The sequence below is a fragment of the Poecilia mexicana genome, unplaced genomic scaffold (assembly GCF_051168715.1).
Source record: "Poecilia mexicana isolate PSO_F unplaced genomic scaffold, ASM5116871v1 scaffold_23, whole genome shotgun sequence".
In the NCBI taxonomy this organism is placed as follows: domain Eukaryota; kingdom Metazoa; phylum Chordata; class Actinopteri; order Cyprinodontiformes; family Poeciliidae; genus Poecilia; species Poecilia mexicana.
This window is the reverse complement of record NW_028263392.1, coordinates 15610869-15635130: the sequence shown is the minus strand read 5'-3', so window position 1 is coordinate 15635130 and position 24262 is coordinate 15610869. Positions and strand designations below refer to the sequence as shown.

The following is a 24262-nucleotide window of genomic DNA, read 5'->3' as shown; positions in this document are numbered from 1 at the left end:
TTATCATTGGACTTTGGCTGCTTTTTCACTTTATCTCAGTCCTTTTCTCAGCTAGTCATGCTCAAAGTCTTGCAATCATCTTCAATAGCCTGAAACTATCAGCATGTTGGAGAAGCTCTGTCACGTTGCATCTGACTTGGTTCATAATTTTTGGTTGAGGTGTTGCTAGACTTTGTAACCAAACAGCCAGACGGATATTCAAACAGAAGTGGCAAAAGCAAATGAGGTGGATTAGCAGTTTGCCAACAACTGATGCCATCATCTCTGCTGCCCGGATATTCAGCAACAGTCTTCAGTCAGAGGCTTCGACAGGCTGGTTGAAACACTGACTGCTACAGAAACCCAAAGCGATTCTTTACCTGGATGATTCGAGTTACGACAAAATTACATTTTCTTTGGGATAAATCAAGTATTTTTGGAAAAACACCAATCATTGATGACATCAACTAATATGTACAGTAAAAATTATATAATTAAAATTTAAAAAATGTTAATTTATGTCGGGGAATCAAATTGGGAATCAGGAACCGTTTTCTTTAACGAGTATTTTTTTTTTTTTAAATTCTTCCTTCTGGAAATACTCAGAAAACATTTTGAGTCTTTGCTACTAATGAAATTCAGCCAGAAATGTTTAATTCAGCCACATTTCAGGGTTTTCCATAACAACAGGTGAAGTTTATTCTAATAAAAGACATTTTCATTTTGTTCCATTTATTCAATTTGCTCAAAACTTTTAGGTGCGACAAGAAATGAAAATAAATCTGTGAAGGACCAACACTTGTTCACAGCCCTGTTGATTAGACAAAATGAGTTATAACAACATTCTGGGATCATTTAATGGAACTGGGTCAGACTGGGGATGAAAGACACTGAAGGTCATTTTAAAGGCAGACAGTGGAAAAACGTGGGACGGTTTGTTTGGTTGCCGTTTGCATTTCCACCTACTGGTTACAGCTGAACACATACCACCTTCAGAAATGAGTTTAGATGGAAAAATACAAGAAAATAAACTCTGCAAACGTGTTTATTATCACTTGGAAATTTGGCTTAGCAAAGGGAGGACAAAAGGGCTTTTTAATTTCAGGCTGAGCTGCAGAAATAATAAAGCTACAGCCTGCCAGATGGGATAATAACTGCAGTTTTTAATAACAACAGTTTGATTTGGGGTTCAGCTCTGAAAACACGCAGTCAAGAGATGCTGCAACAGCAAACAGATATGAAACATTCCTCTGTGAGGGTGTGTGCGCGTCTTACAGGCTCTCCAGACCCTTGGTTCCCGAAAGATCTGGAAACTCTGCGAGTTCTGCCGCACCGTTCAGAGATCTGGGAGAAAACCAGGCAGAGTTCAAGCTGAAAGAAGCGGATTTACGTTTAGGAAACACAAAATGTTCTGGCCGCCGCCGTTCAGTTTGAGCGTTACATTCTTTGTGTAATTAGCACCTGATTTAATGAGGCTCAAGCTAAATACCGAGTCACCCTAAGCTGACCTTCACTTCTCATCCGAGAGTGAAAGGAAAATAAATTCGACGGGATCCTCTGGCAGTGCAAAGAAATATTCAATCTAGACTTTAAAAAAAATATTGATGCATAGAAGAAGAAAACACTTTGATCACAAACTATTATCAACCTGGTTTCTATTTTTATGGCCAGTAGGGGGCAGAGTTGGTTAGTAACTAGTTACATTTACTCAATTACATTTACTTAAACTACTTTTAGGAAAAAACAAGTGAGTAATGATATTATGAAGTATTTCTATCTTACTTCAGTAAAATTTGTGGATTTGAATGAAAAACAAACCAAACATTCAGACAGACACACACCTGCAGCTTTTCTTAAAGTTTCATTAGTTTTTCACTGAAAGAAACTGATATGGAAAAAATGTGTTATTTTTTGTTACTTGTATAAATTATTGCCATTTTTATCCTTAAAATACCAAAATTTCCACTTAACTTTATACTTTTAAATATTAAATTATTGATACTATTCAGAACTTGAGTAGACTTAACTAAATATTTTTCACTCTCGTGTAGAATATGTTGAAGTACTGCATCTCTAGTCGGGGGCAAAAGAAATGTCACTCGTTCAGCTAAACCCAAAGCCACATTTTCACTTATTGTCCTACTTTGGACTAAAGTTTCTGAATAAGAGGGACAGAAGAAATTAATTTAAATCCCCCAAAGGTCAAAATTCTGACTTGGAAAGTCAAACTGAAAATCCAATATGGCCGTAGTTTGTGTATAATGTAACAAAATTAATTTATCTTGTTTCTCCGCTCTTTTTTGAAGGGAAGCAAAACAGTTTTCTGTAGAAACATTTAAAATCTAAAGTTTCCCAACTATTATACATACTTTAGTTTAGAAAAAGAACTATGCTAAAACAAAACATAGCCTCAGATTAGCACCACCTGATGTGCTAGCAGCTAATGCCAGCTAACTCCCAGTCACTGCGCTAATATTGAGCTAATCCAGCAGAATTTGGACGAACAGCTTAGATAATTTTCACATTTATTTATTGTTTTTGGAGGACAGATCTGGGAATGATGTCTCACCAGTCACACCTGACAGGTTTAGCTCTTTGTTTTGGTCACCGACGAGGCTAACTGCAGTTAGCAACACACGCACACAATGACACTCCTCTGCAAATGTGGACTGCTATGTGCGACACACACAGACTGAAGTGAAAATAAACATCTGCCACTTTTTCCTTCTCAGAAACTTTGACTTCTTTATTTTTAAAAGCTAATTCAATCGTTTTAACTGATTTGGGTGAGAGTGTGTTTTCCTCACAGCGTCCGAAGCTCTGGAAGGTTCTGGAAGGCCGACCGACCCACAGACTGAATTGGATTGTCATAAAACAATCTGTCAAACAAAAACATGTTTGTTGTTTGTTAGGCAAATAAACTACAACTGTTACGTCTATTATAGATGAAAAAAGGAGTACAAGTTTCAAAAGTCACATTTTCTGAGATTAATCTGAAAAATTCTGACTTTTGGAAATTTTTTTGGATCTCATATGTAAAAGGTTTTTCTATAAAATTTCTGATATTTATCTAAAATTTTATATTTCTGGCAGAAGTTTAAACAAAATCAGAAAAACAGAGTTTTTGACGCAATTTCTTAATAAATCCAGGTATAAAAGAAAAAATAGGGATGCCTCAATGTGAATTTGGGCTGAAATCCATTATTAACATAAACCAGTGACTAATGGGAAGCTAAGCGTTTTCTGGGTCGTTGGTACCTACAGGGAGATCAGAGACGGGTTCCCAGTGAAGGCTCGCTCTGGGATGGACTGGATGCTGTTGCTGTGAAAACCTCTGAAAACAGAGACAAGAGAAATTACATTTTATATTTATCTTTCGTTTCCTGAATGGATTCATCATTTTTTAAATAACTGAACTTGGTGCTTTTGCACACAATGTTCTCTAGTCAGAAAGTTCAGACTCACAGCTCTTTGAGGTGGCTGAGTGAGCGGATGGCTGTAGGAAACTCAACCAGGCTGTTGTAGTTTAAATCCCTGATTAAAAAAAGACAAAAATATTTACCAGACAATTATTTCTGCTGTTAGGACACTCGATTATGTGTGTCAGGTTGATTATGACAAATAAAACTGATAATGTTGTAGAAAGTGTCTCCAAGCTAATGTTAGCGTCACACAACCACATTATAAAGGCTGGAGGAGCATTTTCACCAATCTGGTGGTTTAATAACAGATTAAAATCAATACATCTGTTGTTGAGCTCATTTATCTATTTATTAAAAAATGTAGAGGCAAAAATGTTTCTGAATTGAAAATTTCATTTTGTTGATGTATGGTTTTCAAATAAAATGTGATTTACTTTTAATTAATATAGTATTACAATATTAAGAGCATTGCAGATAAAAAAAGGTGTACAGTCCTGCTCAGAAAAATCTCAAATTTTGTAGAAAAACAAGATTTCTGAGTTTGAAAAATCAAAAACTTGCTAGAAAAAAATCATAAACAGATTAATCTCAGGATTTTCTAGAAAAAAAAAAGAGATTTGAGTTTGAATAGTCAAAAACATTCTAGAAAAAAGTTTAAATTTCCAAGTTTCAAAAGTCAAAAACTGGCTAGAAATTGAGACAAATTTTAAAAAATTTCAAGAAAATACATGACAATTTCTGATTTTTGGAAAATGAAAATGTTAAACTTTTGAAACTCAGAAATTTCCATGTTTTTCTCTGAAAATTTCAGAAATTAATCTCAATTTCAGACTTTTTCTAGCAAATTTACTGCCTACAATAACCCCAACACGCCGTTGTAAATTATAAATTCTGCAATTAAAAACACCAAATATGTTATGCCTTACTTAATAAACAACCAAATGAACAAAAAAGGGAATTTATAGCCCATTAATAACAGAACCAATAATGTTGCCTGTAAAGTGAAAAACTGGCAACGCCTCCAATAATTTCCACCACCTGTTCTAAATTTAGACGGATCGTCTTTAAGCAGTAAAAGTCAAAATCTTTTGGAAGCCATGTCTTCATGTTCTGAACAACAACAATAATATGGCATTTCTAAATCTTGGAGTGGGTTGGGAATTGTGTAACAACCCAGTGTTGGGTTCCTGGTACTCTGGCCTTGTAAAGTTCTGTTAGACTGTGTTTGTGTTCTGCTACAACAAGAGTCCGATTCTCCTGACAGAGACAATAAAGGCCAATCTTATCTCATCTTATCATTATCTTGTTTTATTGCCTCTTTATTATCTACTACATGCTGGTCCTACCAAATCTCCAACAGAGTCATAAGTTATTGACCTCTAGAACAACAAAAGGCTGAATTGTGAATTGAAACTTATTGTACCTTTATAATAGAGGTAAATTAGGACAGTATGTACCACGTCAAGCTATTAGAGGAAATCAAAAACAGTTTCTTCAACATTTCCATTTGAGTCAACACTGAAAATCCAACATCTTGACTGATTTTATGAGAATCCTCTAGACAACGGACACAACATCAACGTGTAAGCAGCATAGATTGGAATTGCTTTATGTGGGAATGATGGAGTGAAAAAACAACATCTCCACTTAACATGTCACCATTACATTGGGAATCCTTCAAAATAAAACAAGAATTTCACAAATATACAGGAACTGTCAGTTTTACACTTGAAATCTATAAATAATCTTGGATATGATTATTGGAATAAAAGACCTTGTGTTGAATGGAGTTAGCATGTCAGACCAAAAATGGAAAATATCCATTAAATTGGCACCTGTATCATCTCTGCACTGCAGATTGTGTTTCTAGCTGAGATTGTCGGCTTTACTGAAGTCTAGAAAAGGAAACTTCATGTCTAAGGCTGTTTTCACACCTGATCGTCCCGTATAACCGGATCAATTGGGATCAAAATGGCAACATTTTCAGCTGCTGTGGTTCTCTTCCTCACTGCGAGTTAAACCTAAACATTTTGAAGAACCTGTTCCCCTCCTAACCTGCTGGGGCGCTACGCCAAGAACCACTGAAGGAAACGACACAGACACTGAGCGCAACTTTGGATTTTTACAATGGCACTTGTAGACTGAAAAACAAAAGTAGTAAATTAAAATTGAAAAGCTAAAATTTTTAGATTAATCTCAGAAATTTTTTAGAAAAATGTTGAAATGTCCGATATCCAAATGGCAAAAATTTGTGAGAAAAAAAACAATTTGACTTTTGGTTTGAATGCATATGTGAACGGCAAGTGGACGGGAGACCAATCTAGAAGCTGGAAGTGGACTACAGTGCAGGGCATTCTGGGTAAATACAACCAAAAGAAACCCGTTAGCCTAGCGGTAGCGGGAGAAATGACTCATGATCTTTGGACAAAAGAGAAATGCGACTGCTCCATTTTGGTTTCCATTTCGTAAAGAAGGAAGTTTCGGTCAGTGTCTTCTTCAGAGGTTTTTGTGTCGTTTCCTTCAGTTGTTGTTGGTGCAGCGCCCCCACAGGCCAGGAGGGGAACAGGTTTTTCAAAGGGTTTGGTTGGTTTGACTCAGTGCAGCATGAAGGGGAACCACAGCAGCTGGAAATGAAACAAATGTTGCAATTTGGTCCAAAATCCAACCGAATCTACTGGACTATCAGATAGGAAAGCAGCCTAAATGTTGTGATAGAAACTTGTGTTTGCTCTAATTTATGCAGCGCAAACAAAAGCTCTACTTAAATGATCATTATCTGTAAACTTTATCTTTACATTGTTATAAAAGCTTCATCATGGTGTCTTTTCGCAACGTGGATGTTGCATTTATTTGGAAACTAATACAAGAATCACCATCTTCTTCTATAAATTAGACAACCCAGGAGGTTGATCTATGAAACGATGATCGGGGTTTGGCTTTGAAGAGCCTTTTTGTGTTTTCTGTTTCCATGTTAATTAAGGTAAGAACAAACTCTGCATCGGGAAAAACAGATGACTGTTGCCTCAAATATGAAATGACCATCTTTACGATGCGTTTGGGTGGAAATTTCAGGCTTGGAAAAAATTTCATGTGAACGTTTTGTTTTTCCAGCTTCATGTTTTGCTTTAATCTTTTTTGTTTTGTCTTTTAACTTTATTAAAGAAACATTTAACTGTCCCTCCTTCCTCCTCTCTTCTCTTTCATCACCAGTAGAGACTAGAGCATTCCTCGAGTCCACATGTGGCTTCAATTAGCTCCTCTCATCCATCTCTGGGATGCAGGTGGCTGCTCCACAGACACACACAGCTACTCACAAGCTCCCACATTGTGAAAATACCATTAAATTGAAATCGTTTCAGTCTGGTTCTGAGCATGAGAGTCCATGTGTGTGTTCAGAGAATCACTGCTAACAATAGTCGAGCTGCGTTCTTTCCAGAGATCTTTTTATGGAGTTTGGAAGGTTGTGATTGTTGACGACTTAGAGATCCACAAACCGTTTGAAGATGTAGGTTTTCATCACGTTTTATTGTAAGCGGATTAAATTTAACGAAAACTGAATCAAGTGCAGGTGGAGCAGTAATGCGTGTGCCGCCGCCTGGTTTTATTTCCATTTTCATACCTTGCTGCTTATTTCAACTGGAGAGCGTCGTAGTGAACGGAAAAAATAAGTAATCACATTTTGTGAGGATAATTTGTGCAATTTAGTACTTTATATTTGGACCACATAAAAAATTAGTCCAGAAAAACAGAGTCAAACAACAACTTTACAAATTGGGAGCCATTTGTAAAGTTAAAGTGAAAAATTCCTCCTTGTCCCTCAGTGGGACGGGAGGGTTGCTGGTGCCTCTCTCCAAATTTACAGCAAAAATTTGGGTTGTTTCACTTCTAATGTTTAAGTTTTATTTTCACTAAGTTATTCATTTATAAAGCTAAATTTATGCTCAATTAGCAGGGCATTTAGTTAGCTTCAAAGTAAATATTTAACTCTGAGCTAACTATTTAGCTTGATGTTTACTATTTCATTAGCAAGCTAATTAGTTAGCTTCAAACTAAATATTTAGCTTTGAATTAACTATTTTGTTTGAAGCTAAATATCTAGTTACCATAATTAATTAGCACCAACCTAAACATTTAGCTAATATTCAAATTCACTGGCTGATAACAGGAAAAGAACTACCAAAATAAAAGTTTTATCTGAACCCCTGCTGGTTTTACTGATCTTGTCTCCTGTTCGTAATTTTCTTTTCTCTCGATATGCAGATTGTGAGCTAACAATGTAGTTTGCTTGATAAATATCCAGTTAGCTGGTAAACTAAATATTTGGTTTGGTCCTAAAAAATTACATGGAAACTAAATATTTAGTTTATAAATTAAATATTTAGCTTGCCAACTAAAATATATTTTGGAGCTAAATATTTTGTAAATTAAATGTTTAGCTTTCTAACTAAATTGATAATGACATATTTAGCTTGTAACTAATTTTTTAAGGCAGCTGGCTGAACTATTTAGAGAAATCATAAGGGATCTGAATACAAATGCACACTTTTCAGATTTATGATTTGTAGAAAAATGAGAAAATGCTGCATAATTTTCCTTCCATGTTACAATTATTCACTAGTTCCGTCGAATAAAATGCCATTAAAACACACTGAATGTTGCGTCTGTCGTGTGATGACTTTGATTTTAGTTTTGGCTTCGGTTTTTCCTTCCCAGATTCTTGAATTAGTTTATTCTTGATTTGCCGCTTCCTGAGAGACGTCTGCGTTTGGTTTCTCCTCTCAGCTGAAATCAGCCTGAGCTGAACCAACACGGCTGAATTAATTAATCCCCGTTTCCGTTTGCTTCTCCCCGTTTGTGTTTGTAGTTTTGGGCGAGCATCAGAGTGCGCTGCGGTTTATTATGGCTGATTGTACAGGTATACAGCCTCCCGACTCGCACATAAACACATGCGGTCCGTCTGTGCATAATTAAGATTAGCATAGAGGCCGGGCCACACACAGCGCACATTCTGCTCAAGTATTTCCAGAGCAGCGTTTAAACCTGAAAAATTTCTGTACACACACACACACACATTCCTAGGACGACATATAAATACACTAAATCACGCTCGTTTACATCCTGGCTCCTCAGTTATTTTCTGTAAATACGCCTTACAATAAGTAATTATTTGATTTGGGAAAGAAAAACACATGTGTGGTGATATAAATCAGCGAATTATTCGTCTGATTTACTGATTTATTTTCGTTTTTCATCATCAAGGCCGTTGCTGTTCTGTTTGATGACAACAAGAAGCCAACCAGGCAATAAATTCACTTTTACAGTAAAAATGACGGATTTACAAAGATGTGGGCTGGAGACGGTTTTGGTGCCCTTTGCAGTAAGAAAAAACTATTTTAATAATGCAAATTTATTAGTATGAACTGTTTTATTGCTGGCTAAATTTGTTAACTAGCCAAAAACCTCAATATTCCCCTAAAGAAATCAGTTATAATTTCAGAATTTTCAAAATATTGAATATTGTTTATCTTCATAAAAATCATGAAACTGTTTATTATTTTTGACCATTTAATGCAACAGCTCACTCACTAAAAGATTTTTAATGCTAAATATAAAGCCGAGATGCGAACAATTAACTTTTCTTTTGATTGGGATTTGAATCATAGTTCTGGTGAAATGATAATATTTGAGGAGATGTAAGGAAACTTTTAAAATCCTAAACAAAAAGAAACAGAACCAGACATTTTATCTAATTTACACTTTATTATGTTGTAAATAAATTATTTTCACCTCCAGTTGTTTTAAATTCAGACAGAGTTCATCTGTTCTTGATTGTAGATACTGAATTTTTCATTCACTTTTTCTGGGTTTAATGTCAATTTTTGTATTTTTAAACCCTGATTTTCAAATTTACAGCTGTAAAGCTGATTTCTACCACAGCAGTCGGCCCAATGTGGCCATGGAGTCAATTTCAGAAAAAAATTAATTTCTAGGTTAATTTCATACAGTCACAGGAAAAAAAACTATTGTAAATTTTCAAGAAAGAATAAAGAATTTTTCCATGATTAAAGGCATAAAAAGACATTCTGACATTGTAATGTCCTGTGATATAGCAACATCTTCAGTCTGTTATTTGTAATTTGGTGAATATCTAATCTTTCCATTAAGATTTAAGAGATTTTTCTGACAAAATCTGAGAATGTCTTACCTTTAATATAAATGAATGTCTTTAATCAGAGAAAATTAATGTTTTTTTCTTGCAAACGAATCACTTTTTGGACTTTTTACTTGAGAATATATAAAATAAATTTTAAAAATTGCTGCAATTCAGTCAGATATCTGTGTTTTAGTCTTTCACTGTCGGAATGTTATCAGAAAATTAAATTAACTCTTAATTTAGAACAAGATTAGCAGAGTTAGCGCTTCATGCTGATGTTTTCTGACCAGTTCAAAGTGAATCTGTTCAGAAAGGCTCCCTGGGTCGGACATGAACCTGGAGAAAACCTTGTTTCAGAACAAAAATCTGCCTCCATGACCCCGACTTAACCTTTCTGCTGGAACTTGTCATCACAAACAAAATGCACAGACAGAAACTCACAGCGTCTCCAGACTGTGGAGTCCGTGGAAGCAGTTGTTGCCCATGGAAACGATCCTATTGTTGTTGAGATGCCTGCGGAGAGAGCGAGAGAAACTGATGGACTAATGAAGCGGACAAAGAGTGTGTATGTGTCTTTTTAAAAGGGGCCCTGAGGCCTCTCAAGAAGGCTTTTTTCCCCCTTTAGGTAATTTAATGCAAATTAGCTTCAAGCCGATTGGACAAAAGGAATGACAGCGGACTTCAATGACGCCGCTCTGAATGCCATCGCACGGACACAAACGGGGAGTTTGCATGTTATTAAAGAGCCAACATGGACAGACAGGGACAGCGCAGATCAACAACATAACACAGATATTTATATTTGATTTACATCAATATAGACCATGACAACTAGATTAAAACCAAAAACCAATGAAATACTGAATAGTTTAAGATTTTATAGGTCTCTATATCAGGATAACATTAAGAATTTAGTCATAGATTACATAGATTCTTTACAAAATGTAAAATATTTCAGCCATTTATTTTGCATTTTGCAGAAATTAGTGCATTAAAGCAGCACTGTAAAATAAAACATACTTTAATAAGAGAAATGTGCCATTATGTCCTAAAGAATCATGGGGAAAACATTTGTTTGGCCACTGACATTCTTCAGTCACATAGTGCTGCATCAAAGCATTTTCTTTAAAAGGTTGAGTGGAAGGAAAAACTATTAAATGCAAGTGATGCTGAAACATAATTTATGCTAAACTTGCTAGCATAACTTGTGTTTTGGCGTAGGTTCCACTTTAGCATTAGCTAAAAATGTAAGTTATGCTAAAACATGTAATCTGTTTTAGCATAACTTACATTTAACATAAATTCCATTTTGCGTAACAATTTGCTTAAGCATAAAACTTAAGCTATAATAGACTTTCTAGCAGAACTTTATGACATTTTGTTTTAGCATAAAACTTTAGTTATTAAAATCTTGCCAACATAGAGCTTCATTTATAACAAAACATAAAACGTAAGTTATGACAAACTTGCTAGCATAACTTTTCTTTGGCATAAGTTTCATCTTAGCTTCAGCTAACGCTAATACGTAGATTAAGACAAAACAGAGATTCTGTTGTAAGACAACTTCTATTTAACATACATTTCATTTCGCATCAATTCCATATGACAAAATGTATAATTGTTCTGTTTTGTGATAAAACAGAACTTATGATAAATTTGCTAGTGTAGCTCAATTTATGCTAAAATTTTGTTTTAGCATAAAGTGCAAGTGATGAGCAACTTTTTAGCACAATCGTCTTTGACAAAAATGTTGTATTGGCATAAAACTGTTATGACAAACCTGCTAATGTAACGTCCTTTAACAAACATTTTGTTTTAACATGAAATATAAGTTATGAAACATTTGCTAGCATAGCTTTGTTGTAGCATTGTGGTTTTTGCATTTTGTCCTTCTGGGCCACCATTAAAATGCATATTATTAACTTTGGAGAAAATGTAACTCTATATTTAACATGAAAGAAAAACAGAAGATGTATTGCAATGTCCAGTATTACTCTGAAAGTAGCTGCAAAATAAAACGTAACATTTTTATTCTCTTTCTGTACGTACAGCACCACCAGGCGGCCCAGCTTGCTGAACGCGTGGTCAGGGATGTGGGCGATGTGGTTGAGGGCGAGCGTCATTGCCTGCAGGGTCGGCAGCTCTCCGAGAGCCTTCACTGGCACCTCAGTCAGAGCGTTGTCATCCAGCCAGAGGTGGCGAAGCGAGCGCAGACCGAAGAAACAGCCAGGCGGAACGCCGGAGATGTGATTCGCATCCAGCCGGCTACGAAAAACAAACATAAAAGGAATTAGGAGACTTCTTATTTTGTTCCTGATAAGTCTTTCTGAAAGTGTCTGAGTAGTTTTATGTTGTTGTGTTTCCTGTGATTATCATAACTTTTCTTTTCAAGTCCAAAGTCAAACAAGAGGCGTCATTTAAAGTGGTGTCACAAACAAACAGAAAACCTTTTCAAGCCCTGCTAGAAGAGGTCTGTGTCCACGAAATAAAAAGCTTTGCTAAATTTGAAGTAGTTTAAGAGGAAAATTAGGCATCAAGTGTTTGACCATGAGAGGAATGATCGGAAGCCGGTTCGAGAGCCTCTTCACCAGCCAGCAGCCTCTCCGGTCCAACTAAAGCATTTTAATTAGCTCACACTGACTGCTCAGAGTGTTTAAGGAGAAACGTATTCAGCAGGAACACAAACGAAAATATAAATTTACAAACTCTAAATAATTATCCTCAACTCTTTTCTTCCTTTAGAGATTTTTCTAATTGTTTTTGTAGCATTATTGCTGGACAAGGCAAAGAAATTCAGAAATTCTGGAAATTTTACATATCTATTTAGTTTTGAATTTCTTTATATTTTAGCTAAAGTTTAGACAACATCTGAAAAATAAAATTTATTTAGCCTGAAAGAATGATCTGCTTTTCACAGAGGCTGACAGGTGCAAATACAAAGGAAAGTGCAAAATGTGCTTCAAACATGAAAGATGAAAAAGAACAAACAAAAAACTCAAAAACAAATATAACAGAAAAATGCTGCAAAAAATGCTTTAACCTACATATTAGTGTCATTATAAATAAAAAATAGTAACACTTTCACAAAAAAATCTAAAAAATTTTGAGTTTAATCTTTAAAAAAATTTCTACAAAAAACTTGGAATTGTCAAAGTTGAAGATTTTCTAGAAAAAAAAATAATTTTAAGTATCTCAGAAATCATTGAGAAATATACATATCAAGTTTTGAGTTTCAAAAGTCAAAAATGTTCAACATTTGGAAATTTCCAAGTTTTTTCAGAAGTCAAAAATATTTTACTTTTCAAAAGATTTTTGTACAAAATGTCTGAGATTAATCTCTGAAATTTCTGCATTTTTTGGATAAAAATGTACTCTTTTTTTTTTACCTACAATGAAAAAAATATTAGTCCGTCATAATATATGGTAAAATTTTGTTGTTTTTCCCTTTACATTTCAGTTATTTACAGGAAAAGGCTAAATTAGATCGGTAAGAAAGAGTAAATTTTAATTTATTTTTAAAATGTTTTATTGCTTAAAATAGCTCTTTGTCGCTAGTGGGGTTAAGAACTCAAAAGCAAGTGTTTAAATTTAGGTGAAGGTGCTGCAGCTTTAATTTTATAAATAATGTCAGTGAATGGATTATGGTTAGAATTATGTGCTTTTCTTTATTAATCCGGTTCTGTCTCTTAGGTTTATATAAACCCAGCAGGGCTTTCATTAGGCCGACCTGCAGAAACATGTGGAGTGCATTGTGTCTGTCTGAGTGTCCATCCTAACAATGACTCCTCTGTTCGGCCACAAAGAGAGGAGAAGGATGGGACTTCACATAATCGTCCATCAGATAAATTAGAGACCTTAGTCCTAAAGACATCTCCATTCTTAAACCTCCTATTTGAACACACACGGCTACAGTTTCAGTATAATTACTGTGTATCATCAGGCTGAGAGTACACACTGTCTGGACTACATACGTTATCGCATGTGTGTGTGTGTGTGTGTGTGTGTGTGTGTGTGTGTGTGTGTGTGTGTGTGTGTGTGCGTGTGTGTGTGTGTGTGTGTGTGTGTTGGGGGGCGGGGGGGGTCCATTCCAACAGAGTAAAATGAGACAGGATGAGTGTGTGTGTGAGTGAGTGAAACCGGCGACCACTAGGGAGCATCAAAGCTGTCGGCTCACCCAAAATATTTCAGATATACATTTAATAAATTCATTAAAATAAAAGGAACAAGATAAAGATAAGACAAATATTTACTAAGCCGCCAATTCGGACATATTTCCAAAGTTGGTTGCTTGGCTGAAGTCACAAAACGCAACAACAGCTCTTCAAAGTGCAGGTTCGTAATGAGTAGCGGTTAGCATTAGCCGAGATGCTAGCGGTATTTTAATCTCCTACCTTTTTGGCACGTCGAAGCATCACTTTGGTGTATTTCGCTCACCCCAGTCCTTTTTCACCTCTGCTAAGTTTGGATCGTTTTAATGGGGTTAGGTGTTCTTAGGATTCCTCCGGAGCCCGTTCACTATGGCGGCCATCACGATGACGCTCAAACCGGAAGCGACTTACCAACTCAACCTTTCCGTTTGCTCGATTCGAGAACCAAAGAGCCAAATCTGTGAAAATTGCTTAATTTTATTCGGTAATTTATGTTTTAGACTCAGTTCGAAAGTGGTGCTACATTCTTTTTTTGTCTCATTAAATGTGATTTTGTTGCCAGAAATGTTTTCTATAAAAATGTACAGTTGCCTTGATAAATAACGGCTCACTGTGACGTCACAGCTAGCTAATGGCTAGTTTGTTATGCAAATAAAACAGCGTTATGTAGTCTAAGTTTAACACTTAAGATTAGCAGTAAGGTTAAAACAAAATAAAATACATTTCCATATTTTCATATATTACTAATAGTGTCAATTATAGGTGATATAAGAATTGTATCCTCTGAAAAAATATAAAATTATAGCTATTTTTAACTCATTGTTTTGAACTTTAATCAGTAATGGATCTCTTTTTGAATCAATGTTTTTTAGTTTTCTAATATCTTCAAAGAACTGTAAAATTACTCTTAATTTTGACTTTTTATTATCTGTGTGAACCTAAATGCCTCGATTGTCACTTTGCTGCTGTTACACCTGAATTTTCTCATGGGACAATAATTCAATTATTTTAAAATAAATGCTTAACTTATTACTATAATATAAGTTTCAAAAACATTTAATTTCCCTTTAGGATTAATAAAGTACTTTTGAATTTGAAATTGCACTTCTATTCTTTCTATTCTATTCCATCTTTCAGATTAATCTGCAATGTAATCTCAGAAAATATTGAAAAGTGTTTTTGATTTTCTTTTATACAGTTAGCTTCATTATATACTAAGTCAGGTCTTTGAATCTCTTAATAGAAGAATTTAGAGGTAAATTTTAATATTTGTTAACCATTTTTGTCTGGTAATTCAAATATATTTTTCCAAGTAACATCTTAGTGTGACATAGCATAGCACTGCATAGCATTGCATAGGATTGCATAGCATTGCATGGCATAGCATAGCATAGCATAGCATAGCAAAGCATGCTTCTTTTCAAACAGAACTGATTCTTGTACTCATTACTTGTTTCATTGTTTTTAAAAACCCGTTTGAAAATAAATAAATAAAATATAAACAGTATAGCGTAGCATAGGATATCATACCAATCCGACCCGAGGCATAAACATTAAAAAGTTTCCAGGAAATAATATCTCTTAATCAAACCATCGCATAGCATAATGTACAAACTTGTTATCAAAGAAAAAACATAATGTATTGGCATCTGACTCATTTTTAAAGGATTAAATTAGAATTTATCTTACAGAGACTGCAGGTTGTGAAGGTTGGTGAATGCTTCAGCAGGAACTGATCTCAGCTGGTTGTTCTGTAGCATACTGTAAAAGCAAAATAATATCATATTATTGGACTTGTAAATATTTGCAGTAATCAGAAGAGTTGCAGTGCAAACATCTGGGAGCTTACAGCACTTTGAGGTTGTAGAGGCCGCTGAACGCTCCTCTGGGGATGAAGGACAGATCGTTTCCTGCCAAACGTCTGAGAGACAAAAAGAGATTCTGATGACTTTTGTAAGATTTTCTATAAATTTTTATCATTTTATGTCATAAAAAGAAAAATAAAGAGAATATCAATGGAGATTTATTATAGAAAGAGAAACTGAAGCTTCAGGGTTTACAAAATACTGAAAAACCAAAAGAATCACTGGATGATCAGAATGATGGAGTTTTACATCAGAACATCCAACCAATGATTCATCCAACCATTTGTTCATCCAGCCATACACCCAGTCAACCAATTATCCATCCATCCGACAATCATCCATCCATATGTTAATCCATCCAACCAATCATCCATCCATTCATCCACCCATCCATTTGTTCATCCATCCATGTAAATACAACATATTTACTCGCAGTAACTCGAGTCTCTTTCTTTCCTTTCACTATTCTGCCCCAGTCTATGCTGGTTTGCCGTTTGTGGTTGGAATGTGAGAAAATGTGAAACAGTTCAAGGGTATAAATACTTAAGCAAGGCACCACATCGTTAGGAGCTCTGACTTTGAGCCAGGTTCTAATTTCTGTGTTTGCAAAGTGTGCAAGAATCTCTCGGCGAGTCTCGACTTCCAAGCCCTGCAGAGTAAAAACCCGGCGGGAAAACGAATCCTCCAGGTCTGTTTGTTTTCCAGAGGCCACGCAGAGTTCAGCCTCCCTGCGTGCCTGCGGTGTCCTATCGCCGCCGTGACGTTTCTGACGCCGCGGCGACAAATATCACACACACACAGCTGGCAGCGGAGCAGAACAGCGGCCAGAGTCATGTTCAGGTCTCGGTGAGGTCAGGCCGTCTCTCCCAGCTGCCTCGCTGCTTTTTAATTTAGTCCGGTCGGGAAAACGTTCGTACGCGACGCGGCTCTGCTGGGAGGTGAGGAGAGATGAGATTACATATCGCATCCTCCAAGATATTCGAGCTCCTCGCCCGCTCAGACACCCAAACTTCAGACATAATCCATCTCAGCCCGCCAGGCACTGACCACACATCAGATCTGATCACACAACACAACACAGAGTGTGCAGAATTACAAAAAACTAATATTTACCACTACTATCCAGATAACATCTGATCCGAACCTCTGTTTTATAGCTGACCGATTTTTTCTAGTAAATCATGGATCCCTGCAGTGGCTAAAAAAAGATTTTTAACCCAGAAATCTAACTGACTGAGTAAAAATAGACAGAAAATAACCTGAAATAGAGAGAAAATTACAGTATAACAAGCGTACAACACATTACAGAGACAAAAATAAACACAAACACATAAACTGAGGAACAGAAAGAGAGTCGGGTGGTGAAACTGGCATCAAATAAGAGCAACCAACCACCAACACATGGAAATACATGAAAAGCAACACAGAGGCTGAAAACAAATTACAACTAAAATGGTCATAAAAAAGGTTCATTCTGACCAAATAAAATCACAACAAATGAGTAGAAAACAGAGGATTAGGGCCACACTAAGAAAAAACCAAAATTACAAGGATAAAGTCACAATAATAGGATAGTAAACTCAAAACATTACAGCAATAAACTCCTCATACTATAAGAAAAATCATAATACTTTGAGAATAAATTAATAATAATAATAAAATGAGGATAAAGTCATAATATTTCTAGAATAAAGACAAATTATTCTGACTTTATTGTAGAAAATATGACTAAATAATAAATATATTGAAAAGTAATCCATTAAACTGTTTCAAAAGAATAAAAAACCTGGTTCTGTTGGACGTTTAAGGGAAGTTTTTCCTCTCTACTGTCACCACATGCTTGTTGATGCTGCAAATCAAACCCTTGATGAAATCTACTGGGTTTCTTTAGGTCAGGGGTGTCCAAAGTACGGCCCAGGGGCCATTTGTGGCCCTCAGAACGATTTTAGGAGGCCGTTGATCACATTTCAAAAACAGATTAAATTTGGTTTGCCAGGCAGTTGGATGCAGATTCACATTTAAAAACAACATTAGATGCAAAATCTTAAAATGGAATAATACAAAGGTAAATCACAAAGTTTTCATCCAGGTTTTTGCTTTGAATTTAATTTATCTTAATAAAAAAAGGGACAAAAAACATCCAAAGTAAAGCAAGAATGAGCCACGTCTGGTTTTTGTTGCTTAAAATCCACATAAAATCCAGAAAAAGATGATCAACCTGAAAAACTTAAGGATTAATTTAAGGTTTGCCGTTTTTTGTTTGATCTGGGAAACCTGCAATAGCATTTTTATGTTTGAGATCTAAAATTATTTTGTTTATTGTTGAGCAGGTAAAAATAAAAATATATATTTTTTCTATTATAGTTTTAAAAAGAGAAAAACAAACAGGATCAACATGACATTTTTGGCCATGTCAAAAAGTTTAGACTACTATCTTTAAAATAATTTGAATAATTAACAGAACTTAATTAACTAATTGGTAAATATAATCTGTCAGAATGGATTTATGATTGGACGGAAGGAACCTGAGATGATAAATAATAAATTTAGAAAAAACATGAAAAATTGGAATAGAAAGGTAACAGAATCACTTTAGGCAAGTTAAACTTGCTTAAATCATACATTTTCATATTAAAATTTCTATTAATGACAGATAAAGTGGGATTATTTGTGCAGGCAGTGAATGTTTGTTAAATTTACTCACAGTTCCTCTAAGAAGTGCAGGTTGGACAAAGCTCCACTGGTCATCACAGTCAGATTATTCATGCTGAGATCACTACAGAAAAACAAAAAAAACAGGATTATTAAACTATTTTTACACCTGATTGTTAAAAACTGCTGGAGATTAGTGATTAATATTCAAAACATCATGAAATATAAACAAATAAGCCTGAATTTGAGGTTAAAATTATGCTAAAAACCACCTGAAACCAAACAAAAACATAAATCAGACGTATAAACAGAGCAAATGACTCATGAATTATTAAAGCTGGCTGTGTTGAAACACTGAGGCCATTCAGCCAATGTCACGTGCAAAAACATTTCGGCTCCACAACCAACACCACTGTTAACTTTTCCATCTTTGTGAGGACCGTCGGGTTGGCCTGGAGCCAGAAAAAAAAAATAAAAATACGGCTCCTTCAAAGAGTCGACACACACCTAAGTGAGAAACAAGACTGAGCAGAAATGACTGGAAACACGGAGAGAAAACAGGAAAGAGAGCAGGAAGGGCCGAACGAACAAACATGGGATAGAGAAACAGGATTTAACATGACTCTAAAATTAAACAAAACCTGTTTTTTTCTCACACAAATGTCACATTTTACATCTTTTTTATCTTTGCGTCGTTGGGAATCGATATACGACTTGGCTGAAAAACGTATCACAATATAAACATTTCATATCAGTCAATATCAATAATTATTGACTTGACTTTTATTTTTTTTTACAGAAATGCTTGTAACCCAGCAGGTTGTTGCTAGGCAACCAAAGAGCGAGTGAGTTAGCTGAAGACACAAACCTAGCTTAGCTGGCTAAAGCCTTTCCTCTGCCTACATCCCCCAGAATGCTGTGCGGTTCTGGATCAAAGTTCAGTGACTACTCTATTTTTTATCAGATGTTTATCTACTGATATTGATGATGTGTCTATTGTGATATGTATTGTTATTGATTTATTTTCCAGCCCTACCACTATATATAGTCAAATACAAGCACTGATATTTATAAGTTGTATTATCTAAAATGTCCATACACATTTACCTGCATTAAATCTGATGTCATAAATATAAAATAAGGTGATTTTAAAAAACATTAAACGGGATGCGATGCAATACACTGTAATATGAAGATGACAGTAATGTGAGAACAACAGGAGCTCAAAGCTATAAAGATGCAGAACAATGATTGATAACAGAAAGTGTTATGAAATCTACAGAGGGGCCTTTTTCCCTGTTGGAGCCCGGGGCTCTTGTTACCAAAGCATCGCCCCTGCCGCCAGTGAAACCAGAATGAAATGCTCTGCATGTCAGGAATCTGATGTGACTTCACCTTTATTGACCAGAAACACCAGAAAGAGATGAACGTTTTGCTTTTTAGAGTCAAAACAGGCTGACATCAGCGGGATTTCAGCTCCACGCTGTTGTTGTTTGTGTGCAGCCGTGACGCTCTTCCTCCTTTCTTCCCCTTATCTGACTCGTCTTTTCTCTGCTCTGTCTGATAAAATCGGCAGGTAGCGTCTCTCCGCTGAGGAGGGCTGTGGTCTGAAAGGCCGTCTCTGTCTGAATCGCTGGGAGGGCGTGTCTTCGTGTTGAATATGCTGGTTGTTAAGGAGCTTTCTCAACACTCCATAAAGCCTGTTAATGTGTGCGAGCTTTACAACACCGTCCGCAGGTAGACCGCTGGCACACAGGGAGGGTTTGTTTGGCTTCAACAGAGTTACGGCTGATTGGATTTTACTGCTGCTCAAAACAACACGCTGTACATTAAAGCAGATTTTATTCAGCCATTCATTAGTCTGTACTCATAAATTCGTGGTTATGCCGACGGTGAGGGCAGGTTTCCAGACAGTAAGTTGTTCATTAAGCCAGAATGAGGGCTCTGTCATTTAGACGTGCTCACATGCTGGATTTGGATATAAATATTTACAGTTATGACCCCAAAATTACACAAATACTGATTTAAAATGAAAATAATCCAAGATTATGAATTGAAAATGAGTTTCTCTAGACATATTTAGCCTGTTGAAAGTTGCAAAACTGATACTTTTTATTTTAACAACACAGTTTATGAATAAAAAGTGATGAACATTGATTGTTTCTGAAAAGTGTGGCATGCTTTTTGCATTCACTCTTCTTCACTCAGAACCCTTTTATTTAGTTGTTTAAATAATTAGCCTGCAAGCTGAATATTTACTTTAAAGCTAAACATTTAGCTTGTTAACTAGATATTTAATTTGAAACTGAGGTATTATTAAATGAATGAATCACATGGTGAAATTATGACTAAAAATAGTGTAGCGAACCATACTATCCCGTACCGTACACCTCAGTATAAACCTAACTGAGGTGTGAAATTTCTGAAAATTTGCCATGAAGATTCACTTACAAGTTTATGAAAGACTAACTAAAGGTTAATTTTACCTAAATTAAGTTGAATAAATAAGCCTGAAAAATCACAAATTGTTGTTTAGTCTACATGTACGGCCGTTAGAGGAGATCATAAAACGGTTACTTTTCGGTCCAGATGGGAACTTAAAGTCGCCTAACGTCTCAAATATCGTCTGTTTATGTTCTGAATCCTGAACTGCCGCCACAGAGACGTTGGTACCGCCACAGAGACGGTCCAACAGTGTTTTGATTCCTTTCAATCGTGACATGAGGGACTGAGACAATGACGACACGACGATGGTGGTAGTTCACAAGAATAACCTGATTGCCCTCCTGGGAAAAAAGGTTATGTCATATGACTTCATACGGAGGGAACAAAGGCCTAATTGTTCTGGCTTCATGACATCTTACAGGTTGGTCAGCATTTTGAATCTGCTTGTGACAAGAAGAACAAATTTGTTATATTTAAGATTATTTTCATATGTCAGAACGGCCAGAGATAAATCTGGTTAATCTGAACTTTAATAACATTAAATATTAATCAAGATGCATTTATTTTTAAAAACTCTTGACTTATAGAAAGAAATTGAGTATTTTAAACAAATATTGTTGGACGATAAATTGTCCCAAAAGTTATCGCAATAAACGATAATGTTGTTTTGAGACCATTTTCAAGTAATTTCATGTTTTCAACCAAATGACCAAAAAACTGATCAAAACTATGTTACTGGAACTTTTAGTCTCACTCTGTGAATATAATATACAATTATTCTACGAAAAACACATTTATAATGTTTATATAGGCCTGTCATGACAACAAATTTTGCTGGATGATAAATTGTCCCAGAATTTATCGCGATAAAGGATAGTATTGTTGTTTTGAGACCATTTTAATGGTGTAATTCTCAGAGATCAATAAACTTTAAATTTGAATAAACATTTAACACTGAAAATAGAAGAAATTTTAAATATCCCAAATAAATAAAACAAAAAACAACAGAAACAATAAATAAAATTAATTATGAAATCTCTAAGCAAAATTATCCTTTGAAAAAAAGGGTCTGGTTGAGATAAATTCACCAGACTGAAGACTTTCATCATCCAATTGTTGGTAAAAACTGGATACAAAAATTATAAAGTGTGTGATTAATAAAGCCAAAATAAACCTGTTTTTTAAAAGTTAAAGCTACATTACAATATTTAATAACTTAACCTTTCACTTAGGCTGTTTGCGAATATTTTTCCCTGTTTTGATGATTAGTTCAACAAAGATTTCACCGTGATTATAAACAAAGCTGCCATTTTGTAATCTGATGTCTCCTGTTTATAGATCACATGGATCCTGAGGCATTTATTAACTTTTTTTAAATCTTGTGAGTCTCAGTTTGAGCAACAGATCCAAGTCCGGGACCATAAGATTGTTTTTGATGATGAAAAGGCAAAAATCCTTGTGTGTTTTGATTGTGAGGCTGTTGGCCTTTTTGTGTCTCCTCAGGCTCAAACTGATGGATATCAAATGATTATTCAAATGTTGCAGGCAGCAGAAAGACAACTCTGGAGGAAGAAAGAAAGAAAGAAAGAAGAAAAAGAGGCATAGTGGGACAGTGAGGCCTCTCTTTCTGTTTTTGTCCTCTTTCGTTTCTTCTTTCAGTGTTTTGGGAGGTGGGTCAGCGGGGGGCCCCCTGGGGCAGCAAAACATGTGGGGGTTTGTTCATCCCCTGGTTAGTTAGATCAGTGTGAAGAAGACAAACAGCAGCTCTGCCAGGTCCATTTCTCTGAAGAAACCCAAAGCTCCTCCGGTCTGAGGACTCATTTAGGAATCGGATCATCTTTAGGTGCATCTGGTCAGGAATTTAAGGAGGTCTGAGGAGCGAGACAGATGTCACCGGCAGACGCGGGGGAAGTGACGGGTGTGTCCCGTCAGCCCGAAACCACGAAAAAGAAACAAAAATCTCATAAACAAGGGAACATGAATGGGGTTCACTGAAAGAATCTGAAATGAGCTGTTCTGTTGTTCAAAGTACTGAACCATCCAGACGAGTTAACCCTGAAAGCAGACCGCAACATGCTGAAAGAAGACAGACATGGATTTAATATCTACATCCTCCTGAGTCAGTCAGCATCCAGCTTCAGAGAGATCAGAAATATTTGGTTTTTCATCAAAATACTGCCATATTTTGACCTTCAGGGTGACATAAAGTCAGTTACAAAGTCAGGCTTCCGTCACCTGAAGAACATTTCTAAAGGACTAACATCACAGGAAGATCTAGAGAAACTCATCCATGAGTTTATCATCAGTCGCGCTGATTACTGCAACAGTGTCTTCCAGGTCTCGCTGCCGCTGTCCTGACTAAAACCCGAGTCTTAAAGTTCTTACAGTGGCTTCCTGTAGCTCAGAGAACAGACTTTAAAAAAACCTCTGTTAGTTTATGAATCACTGAACAGCTTAGCACCAAAATACTGACATATTTTGACATTCATAGACACATAAAGACAATTACAAAGTCGGTCTTCCATCTCCTGAACATTTGAACATCTAGAGAAACTCATTGATGTGTTCATCATCAGTTGCACTGATTCCTGCATCAGCTTATTCACTTCAAAAAGTCAATCAGACAACAGCTTTGCAGCCCATCACATTAAACATCTGCTGTTGTCATAGCAACCTTCCAGAGCTCTCAGGTCTTCTGGTTCTGCTCTGCATCCAGAACCAGAACCAAATGAGCAGAAGCAGCATTCAGCTTTTATGCACCACAAATCTGTAACAAACTTCCAGAAAACTGCAAAACAGCTGAAACATTGAGTTCCTTTAAATCCAGACTAAAAACCAAACTGTTAAGAGTTAATGGAACATTAATCAACATTTTGACGACACTGGAAAAATATAATGCTTCAAATTATGATTTTTTGTTTTTATGATGTAAATCACTTTGAACTGCTTTGTTGCTGAAATGATCTAGAAAAATAAACTTAATAAAATGTGATCAATGCCGATTCTTGCTACATAAAATGTTGACATTTTGTTTTATGTCAACATAAATTCTGATTTTATGCTGACGTAAAGTCAGACTGGTGTTGTGTTTTTGCAGTGTATAAAGTTTTTTCTAACAAACTAAACCTTATCTTTATTGCTGCTCTGTCCTGCTGTGATTATGATTCATCTTCACCCTGATTATAAACAAAGCTGCCATTTTAGTATCAGATTTATGTGTCACACTGCCCTTCAGGCATTTATTATTCTTACTTTTTAATGTTTTTCTCTTTTTAGATTACAAATCCAAGTTGTGGACGTTAAAAATATCCAAGTTTGATAATTTTTCCTATTAAAATAATGAAAATCACTAAAACATTCTGCAGGAGAAAGATTAAAATATTTATAAACAATCATAAACAAGCACAGACAGATGTGAGCCACTCCTTAAGCCTGGCTAAAAAGTGTCTTCAAAATAAAATAGACTCACATCTCGTCCTTGTTGAGCGCAAACTAACTATCCGTCCATCCATTTTCTTCCTCTTATCTGGCATCGGGTCGCAGGGGCAGCAGCTTCAGAAGGGAGGCCCAGACTTCCCTCCCCAGCCACTTCTTCCA

General features: G+C 35.8%; 1 protein-coding gene across 1 annotated transcript in view; it reads right to left on the bottom strand.

Annotated features, from left to right (window-relative positions):
* Positions 1-24262, bottom strand: part of LOC106917301 (leucine-rich repeat-containing G protein-coupled receptor 5A) — a 42864-nt gene that overhangs the window by 9727 nt on the left and 8875 nt on the right. The window contains exons 2-10 of the mRNA XM_014986152.2: positions 18273-18344; positions 15553-15624; positions 15393-15464; positions 11605-11820; positions 9997-10068; positions 3445-3513; positions 3242-3313; positions 2787-2858; positions 1255-1323 (exon numbers count right to left, since the gene is read on the bottom strand). Coding sequence (XP_014841638.2) covers positions 1255-1323; positions 2787-2858; positions 3242-3313; positions 3445-3513; positions 9997-10068; positions 11605-11820; positions 15393-15464; positions 15553-15624; positions 18273-18344 — 786 coding nt within the window. The remainder of the gene's footprint in view (positions 1-1254; positions 1324-2786; positions 2859-3241; positions 3314-3444; positions 3514-9996; positions 10069-11604; positions 11821-15392; positions 15465-15552; positions 15625-18272; positions 18345-24262) is intronic.